Source organism: Ailuropoda melanoleuca, chromosome 16 (genome assembly GCF_002007445.2).
Source record: "Ailuropoda melanoleuca isolate Jingjing chromosome 16, ASM200744v2, whole genome shotgun sequence".
NCBI classification, from domain to species: Eukaryota; Metazoa; Chordata; class Mammalia; order Carnivora; family Ursidae; genus Ailuropoda; species Ailuropoda melanoleuca.
The window spans coordinates 26955228-26964210 of record NC_048233.1 but is presented as its reverse complement, the minus strand read 5'-3'; the positions used below and the strand labels follow the sequence as shown (position 1 = coordinate 26964210).

At 39.7% G+C, this 8983-nt stretch overlaps 1 protein-coding gene across 1 annotated transcript in view; it reads left to right on the top strand.

Annotated features, from left to right (window-relative positions):
• TMTC1 (transmembrane O-mannosyltransferase targeting cadherins 1) overlaps positions 1-8983 on the top strand; it is a 274127-nt gene that overhangs the window by 119152 nt on the left and 145992 nt on the right. The window contains exon 7 of the mRNA XM_034646018.1: positions 2047-2150. Within this exon, the coding sequence (XP_034501909.1) occupies positions 2047-2150 (104 nt within the window). The remainder of the gene's footprint in view (positions 1-2046; positions 2151-8983) is intronic.

The window sequence follows — 8983 nt, the reverse complement described above, 5'->3', positions numbered from 1 at the left end:
TTATTAATAATTGTCATATCCACTTGTTGAATACTTCCTTTAAGAATAATATAGTGCCCTTCTGTGTCTCTGTCTATGGCCTCTAGTTTAAAATCCAGTCTATCTGATTTGAGAATTGCTACTCCAGCTTTCTTTTGAAGGACCAGCTCAGATTTAAGAGGAGGGGCAGTTGGCTTCCTTCTTGATGGGAAGAGCAGAATGCACATGCAAAGGGAGCAGGCATTCTTGGTCGCCATCTTTGGTGACTGTCACATTAAACACTTTCTTACATTGTTGGATTCAGGAATTTCAGGTTAGGAGACCAGTCTCTTCTGCTGTTGCTGTTCCCCGTAAATTTGGATAGGAAACTTATGAAAAGTCTTTAATTGTAATGTTACCAATTAACATGATTTTTTTTTCTTGACCTTAAAACGTGTTTATGGAAGAGACTATGCAAAAACTGAATGAGGGTGGAGAGCCTTGACCGGACGATCTCAACAAAAGAGACAAAATATTTCTCTAATGTATTTCCCAGTATCTTTGCATAGAATTAGGAAGATTCATCACTGGTTTCAGGAGTGATTTATTTTCTTAGAATTGTACGGGAATGCAAGTAATTTGAGGTCATTGCTGTTTTGAAAGTTGCCAATTATTAATCCTTTTGTTCTTTTAAAAATTTATTCTCAAAGCCCTTCTACTATTTATCTTCCTATTCTTTTTGTTTAATTATCACAGCTTTTTCCCTCTACACACTATTTTAGGGAATTTATATTCTTTCGGTAGGATACTTTTCCTATTACTTTTATAGTTGATATTTCCTGTTATAATGTCTTTAAGAATTTAAAATCAGTTTGAGGGGCGCCTGGGTGGCTCAGTCATTACATGTCTGCCTTTGGCTCACAGCGTGATCCCAGAGTCTTGTGATCGAGCCCTGCATCGGGCTCCTCCGCTGGGAGCCTGCTTCTCCCTCTCCCACTCCCCCTGCTTGTGTTCCCTCTCTCACTGACTGTCTCTGTCTCTGTCAAATAAATAAATAAAATCTTTTTTTAAAAAAGAAAGAATTTAAAATCAGTTTGAGCAGGACATTGTGTGAGCATTAAGATGATTTTCACTTGCTGCCTAGGCATTGTTTGCTGTTGATATGCTTTTGGCTAACACGATGCATTTATTTTAGGTTTCTGGGTTTGAGGTTATTTATATAAAAGATATTTATAAAGGGAGTCAGTGATATTCATGGGGGGAAAAAAAAGCCAGCCTTAACTACCTCCAAAATTAATCCTTTAGTTTTTTATCCAAGGAAAGGTTTCCCTCTGACTTTAATAAAAACAATGTAATTTTTTTCTATTGAAATGAGAATCATCTGGAAGGCCTGTGTACGTGAACGCCCTTATAAACAAAACTCATCCCCACAGAAATGTCTCTGCTTCTGGCTTTCTTATTCACCTTAGCAACAGGATAGCACCATTTAGTGATCGAATTCCAGTGGGTGACACGAAAGCTGTTCCTGGGATTTGTTGAAATAACCCTTCAGGAATGTTCTGCTTCAGAGCTTTCAAGGTTTGGAACACTTCAAGTGTGTTTATTCAGAACAAAGCAGTATTATTTATTGTACTTTAAATTAACTTCCATGGGCTGTGTAAATGGAACGGTTAAGACAGTGGTTGGACAGTGACGTGGGTTCACCTCCTGGATCTTGAAGTTTATTAGCTATGGGATTCTGGGTAAATTACCTCTAAGCCTCCACTTTCTCATCTACCTCTGGGGTTGCTGTGAGACTGCAGGTAAGAGAGAAAAGTCTTCAGCACAGTGGATAACAGCTGGTAAATGCTTGATACTGACAGCTGTGATTAAGAATTTGCTTGCCTCTCCCTCATCACCTTTGTTGTTTATGCTCTTCTCCCTACCCAGCTGTTTCCATCTTGCCTCCTCATCTTGAATGTTAGGATTTTACAGAAATGCTCACAATGAAATAAAACATTTGTAAAGCATCTGCAAGTGTCCTCCAGAAAGGTGGAGTGTATGCCCAACAAGCAATGATTTTCTTTCCAAATCTTCTTTTCTTTGAAGGTGATTGTCATTTTGTACTTCCGTCTGTGGCTCATGGGAGGATCTATGCCCCTCTTTTCAGAGCAGGATAATCCAGCTTCATTTTCGCCTTACATTCTTACGAGGTCAGTAAATGTAGTTTGGTTGGGTTTTGTTTGTTTGTTTGTTTTTAGCTTAACATGGTATTTATGAGATTGTTTTGAATAATCTTAAATGACAGTTTGCCTTTGCATTTTAAGGAAAGAAGGGTTGTATTCTATCCAGGGTGTGGGGGGAAAAAACAAACTACTATTCATACATTTGGAATTCTTTTCAACTGGTGGTGCTGTTTTGCCAGACTTATTGCTGGTGTTCTCATATTGGTATGTATTTGCTTATCCAACAAATATTTTATTGAGCACTTATTATCAATAATAAATATCTACTGAGTGGCAAGTGTTACAGAACAATGCACGGAGGAGCGTATAGAGATTGGTTGAGCATTAAACTATTTGTAAAATCAGTGGAGAGGTTGAAAGTGGAAAACAGAAATGAACAATAATTTTTGCTAAGATACAGCTAATTATATCATACTGTTTGTCCTTAGAGATGTAGAGATATTGGATCAAGAAGTGATGTTGATCAATGGATCTGGTTCATTGAGATCGTTTTTTTTTTTTTTAATTTATTTATTTGACAGAGATAGAGGCCAGCGAGAGAGGGAACACAAGCAGGGGGAGTGGGAGAGAAAGAAGCAGGCTCACAGCAGAGGAGCCTGATGTGGGGCTCGATCCCATAACACCGGGATCACGCCCAGAGCCGAAGGCAGACGCTCAACCACTGTGCCACCCAGGTGCCCCGAGATCNATAAGCAGAGGAGCCTGATGTGGGGCTCGATCCCATAACACCGGGATCACGCCCAGAGCCGAAGGCAGACGCTCAACCACTGTGCCACCCAGGTGCCCCGAGATCGTTTTTAATTCCTTTTCTGTTCAGTCTGCAGTGATGTCCTGCAAAGGCTTTCAGATGTAATTATATTTGATAATTTTTATAACTTTTCTTCAGGATATATTATTGCAGAGCACCTGGGTGGCTCAGTCAGTTGAATGTCTGCCTTCGGCTCAGGTCATGATCTTGGGGTCCTGGGCTTGAGCCCCTTGTGGGGCTCCTTGCTCAGTGGGGAGTCTGCTTCTCCCTCTCCCTCGAGCCCTCTCCCCCCGCTCATGCTCTGTCTCTGTCTCTCTCAAACAAATAAATTTTTTAAAAGGATATATTGTTGCTATTATGTTTAAATATTAAGATGCACTGTTCTTAAATTTTTGTAGTTTTATATATACTTTTTAAAATTTAATATCATTTGCATAATAGTAACCTTCACTGCAAAGACATAATAAATCTTAAACCTTGATCTACTGCCCGTTATTATTTTGGCTTACTTATATCTCTTAGGGACAACACATTGTTGGATTTTGTTTCTATGCCAGGCAGTGATCTTTGCTTTATTTGACTCATTTATTTTATGTTTTAACTGCTACATTTCTAATTGCTTTGCTTTGTATGTTTTTCTTTATTGTTCCTAGTCTTTTCTTCCTCTTTTTTTTAAAGGCAATTTCCTTTTCAAAAAAGATAACTTCCAATTTGATTAACCCATCTTTAAGAAAATATCATGTCACAATTGTTTCCATTACTTCTGACATGTATTTCTATTAAAGAATCTTAACTATGCTTTCAGAAATCATATGATATCCAGCCTCTAGTGTTGGCTTACCTTTTCGAGGTAGTCTAGACATTTATAAATTGTTTATACCTTATATTTTTTAAAATGTTGTTGTTGGATTATCATGACATCTCTAACCCAGCTTTTTGTTAATGTTGCAGTCTACTTGCCTTTTTGGGTAGCTCTCACTGGCTTTCAAAATTTCCAGGAGCCTTGTCTGGATATTTTTAGCTCATTGATAAATTGTTTCAGGTTCTGTAGCTCCTTAAATAGCTACTTGCACCTCCAGAACAGACTGTTCCCAACTCACCTACCAACCAGTGATTTCTTTCATATCTCTGTCATCAGTAAGCAAGTGCCTTCCCTGTGGTCCTTAGTGTTAGGACAAGGCCTTTGGTCTCTGACTCACTGCCTTCCTAGCTGCCAGGGGTGTTCAGTTGCATTTTTATCTCTGCTGGTGGCAGGAAAAATACTTTGGTGAAACCTCTGGCAAAATTAGTACCTTAGACCAGTCGTTCAGCCAAGTGGTGCCCTTCACTTCCAAGGCATATATATCCTTTTTCAGAAGGGCCTGAAACACGTTGCATCTAGAACTTTCTCCCTGTGAATCCATCTAAGTGACTATTCTCAGGTAATTTCATCAGTATAAAGTGATAGAACACAATATCCTAACACCTTTATATTCTTCCCATTTTTTCTTTTAAAAAACATAGCTTTCTTCCTGGGGCACCTGGGTGGCGCAGACAGTTAACTCTCCAACTCTTGTTTCTGGCTCAGGTCATGACCTCAAGGTCCTGAGATTGAGCCCTGCGTGCAGCTCCCTGCTCCTCCCCTCACCCCCTCCAAACCATGGATCTTTCTATTTCTGTGTTTCATGCTTAAAATATGTAGATACCCAGGGACATTTCAATGCCAGTTGCTATAAATGGCTTTTCACATTCCTCTAAGGTAGCTGCATTATAATTGACTCTTGAGCATCCAGGAAATTGTCTTTAATTCCTTTCTCAAGTAAGGTTTCTACTCTGCTTGCATAATTATTTGACCTCCGGTAGGCTGATGATTCTTAAATTGGATTACCTTAGTCTGTTTCCTAGTTCTATTGGTTTTTCTTTCCTTCTCATCAGCAATGCAATTTAGCTATGATTTGGCTATCTCCCTGAGCCCGTTATTACTAATCACAGGTCTGTCATCCAGCTGTGTCTGCCCCATTGATGCTCCACCCTTTTATGGGGTTTATAAACTCCCAACAACTTTTATGGCATCTTTGCCTCTATCTTGCAATATTACATCTTCTTTTAAAGTCGCTGTAATAACTTACTATTATCAGATGAAAATTTTCAGACTAGCTTTCTCTTTCTTTAATAATTGCCGTAATTATTACTAGATTGCAGTAGCTATTATAGTTATTAATATAAAATATTGCTATAGTTATTACAGTTATTAACATGTAGTTAAAAAATAGCCTAACAGTTTTAAGAGTTACTTGGGCAAGTTTTCCTTTGTTTCGTTCAGATGACTTCTTGTGGCTTTTGTTCTGAGATTCCTTCACTTTTGGATGATCTGTGTCCATGTGTTTAGCTAGGAAGAAATACCCAGTAATTTTCTGTTTACCAACACTGAGATGCAAAATCATTGTGGTTTGCTCATGAGAATCCTTTGTTAAGAAAAATTATCAAAGACATGGGAATAAGACAACAGATGACTGTGACATTTACTCTGATGTAGGGCATTGTCTAACAAACCTAAAAGAATACAACTTTGACTTATTTACATCTACAGTACTATATTTTACAATTCTGTCAGCTTAGAACTTAACATACAGAATAGGGTAGGCATGATTATTTCTTATTCTCTGTAATAGGAAATAAGACTACCAATGTTAGTTTTATTGCCTCATAGGCAATAAATTGAACAAATTTGTGTCTAATTTACCAATCTCATTCCTTTTTATTTTTTATGAACTAGATAGCCCTAGTTTTTCAAATTTAATTTGAGTATATTGATATATGTATACAGTTATATATATATATTTATTTTATTTATATATATCTAAATAACAGTTTTATGGACATGTAATTTTCCTACGTACAATTCACCTCCTTAAAGTATACAATCCGGTGGTTTTCTCTATACTCACAGAATGGTGCAGCCATCATCACAATCAATTTTAGAACATTTTCATCTCCCCGAAAAGAAATCTTATCTCCATCAGCAGTTACTCCCCATTTGTTCGTCAGCCCCCCTCTCCTAGATAACCACTGATCTGCTTTTTGTCTCTGTTGAGTTCGGAACACGTCAGATCAACGGGCTCAAACAATATGTGGTCTTTTCTGATTGGCTCCTTTCACTTAGCACTGCGTGCTCAAGATCCATCCATGTTTTAGCCTGTGTTCATACCCCATTCTTTGTTCATTCTGCAGTAGTATGCCATTGTATGGGTGTACCGCTTTTTACTTTTCCTTTCCTCTGTTGATGGCTTTTCTGAGTAATGCTGCTATGAACATTCGTGGACAAGTATTTGTGAGTGTATGTTTTCATTTCTCTTGCGCATGTACCTCGGGGTGGGGTTGCCAGGTCATGGATGTGAGCTTTGTCTAACTTTGTGAGGGACGGCCAGGCAGCTGGGCCATTTTACACGGCCAGCAGCAGTAGTCGAGGGTCTGGTTTCTCTGCATCCTCGCCAGCACTTGTCTTTTTGACAGTCTTTCTGTTGTTTTAATTACAGCCCTACGAGTGGGTGTGAAATAGGGGTATCTCATTATGGTTTTGAGTCGCATTTCCCTAATGACTAATGATGTTGAACATCTTTTCGTCTGCGTGTTGGCCACTTCTTTATCTTCTTCAGAGAAATGTCTGTGCAGATTCCTTGACCAGTTTTTAATTATTTTTATTTTTGAGGGATTTTATTATTTTATTATTGAATCTTTTTATTATTGAGGTGTAATAGTTCCTGTATATTCTAGCTGTAAGTTGTTTATCAGGTAATGTGATTTATAAACATTTCCTACCTTTCTGAGGGTTGTTGTTTCCCTTTCTTGATGGTGTCCTTTCAAGCGCAAGTGTTTTTAAATTTGTTGAAACCCAACCTATCTATCTTGTTGTTGCTTCAGCTTATATCTGAGAAGGCTTTGCCTAACTCAAAATTTCTTTTAAACTGGCTTTGTCAAGTGTCTGGTTGCCTTATTAAACAGTTACGTAAACCTTTGCTTTCACTGTGGATTTGTATGAGGATTAAGTCTTTAATATTTTTTAAATTGTACTTTGATACAGTTTCTGTTAACAGTAATTTGGAAGCCATTTAGAATTTGCTTTCTTAAACTTGATCATGGGGCACGTCAGATCACAAAGTAAATCAATAAAATATTGGAGGATCATCATTATCAGAATACACTGGCAATAAGGCTCTTAATTTTTTCACCTTTCCACTTTAACCCAAATGTTCAGATTGTATTAGCTGCCAGGAAATTGATGTGACTGATCACTAAATTTTTCAGCCCATAGTTAATGGAGATTGTGTGGATCAGGTGAATAGTATTTCACTGAATTCTAACCATTTCTGTTCAGACCTGAGAAGAAAAGTGTAGGTAGAATTTAAAGAGTGGAGGAGATACCATAGTTGGCACAGATTTCTCTTGACAAGCAAGCTCCCCCGGGCCCAGTTGTCCAAGCCAGATAACCTAGTAATCACGATTGGCTACTACCTTCCTTTTGTCGCTCACCTCCAAGTGGTCACATAGTCCTGTACCTTTGATCTTAATGTTGCTAGAATTTTTTTCACAATATCTATCCGTGCTGCTACCATTTTTGTTAAGGTTCTCATGGTCTCTCCCATGCATTACTGAAATCCTCCTAACTTGTCTCTCTCCCCACGGTTTGCTCTCCTCAGATTCATCTTCCACACTATTTCCAGATGATATTTCTCACTGGCTTAATATTTAAGAGGTCAATGATTTTCTGTACCCTTTAGGATAAGGAGTATGGAATTTGGCCATGGTGGTTCTCTTCAGTCTCATCTCTTGATACCCCCGTGCCCTTCCTCTCTAACCGTAGACATTAACCATCCTAACCTGCTTTAGTTCCCTACCTGCACCACTGCCTTTTATCTCAGAGTCTTTTTATATGTTCCTTTCCAGTCCTGTAATGCCCTTTCCTTCATTCTTTAGCCATTGTTGATTCTGAAAGATCTTGCCAGAACCTTCTCAAGCATGTTTCCTGAACCACCACCACGTAATACCTCAGAATCCTGGGACCCTCACAGACGCCCATGCATTCTGTTTACCTCTGCTGTCTCTTTGTCAGTGTAAGCCCAGCCCATTCGTGAAGGCTCAGGTAAGTGCTAGCTCTTGCAGAAAGGTTTCCCTGGTACGAAACTCAGAGTGACTGCTCCCCACTCACAGGCTGTACACTTAGTGATTTCCACTGACTGTGGAGATTGCTCTTTTCTTGACATTCAGGATCTGGTGTATTGACTTGGGAGGGAGGGAGCTGCAGCCTGGTGGCTTTGCGGTGAGCGTTCTTCGGAGGAGCAGGTCTAGGGCAGGTGGCTGGGGTGACCTCAGGGCTGGGGTCTTCCCTTCCAGAAGAGAGGGGACCGCTTCACAGAAGTAGGTCTCAGAAAGTTCGATAGGAGTGTGTTGTAACAGCAGACTTAGGCTACTGAATGGTTTTGCTCCTAGCTCTGTGAGCAGCAGCTGTTCTGGTGGCCCCTAACATGATTTCATTCATAGTCTGGCACAGAATGAATCCTGAGTATAGGGTTGAGTGAGTGAATGGTGGTCCTGGTCATCTCCCCTGCCCTCTGGGGGAAAGGAGTACGCCTCATTGAGGTGCCCTGCTGAGGGGGTTGTTGCACACCTGACACCCCTCCGGGAACACCAGAAATGTGACTATCATTGTCACTTGCAGCCTCCTCCCAGCCCAATGCCTTGTTCAGTTTCCTGTCTTCAAAAATATCTGTAAGGGTTTGCTTACTTGTCACTTCATAAAGGCAACCAAATGTTTCCTTGAGAATGATGGGATTTATGCTGTGGGGTATCTGGTTAACTTGCATGATTAAATATAATACAAGAAAATATGAATACAGCACCATGGTTCTGGCACTGATTTTCAGTTCCATCTCTATTGAGGTGGTGAAGCACTTAGTGTCGAAGGGAACTCTGTCTGTGGGGCCGTCTGTCTGCCTCCTGTTTTGTTGTTGGCTCTCCCGCTTCCCTCCTGGGTCTTTCACAATCCTTGCATCTTTGAATGCCCACATGGCTGTGA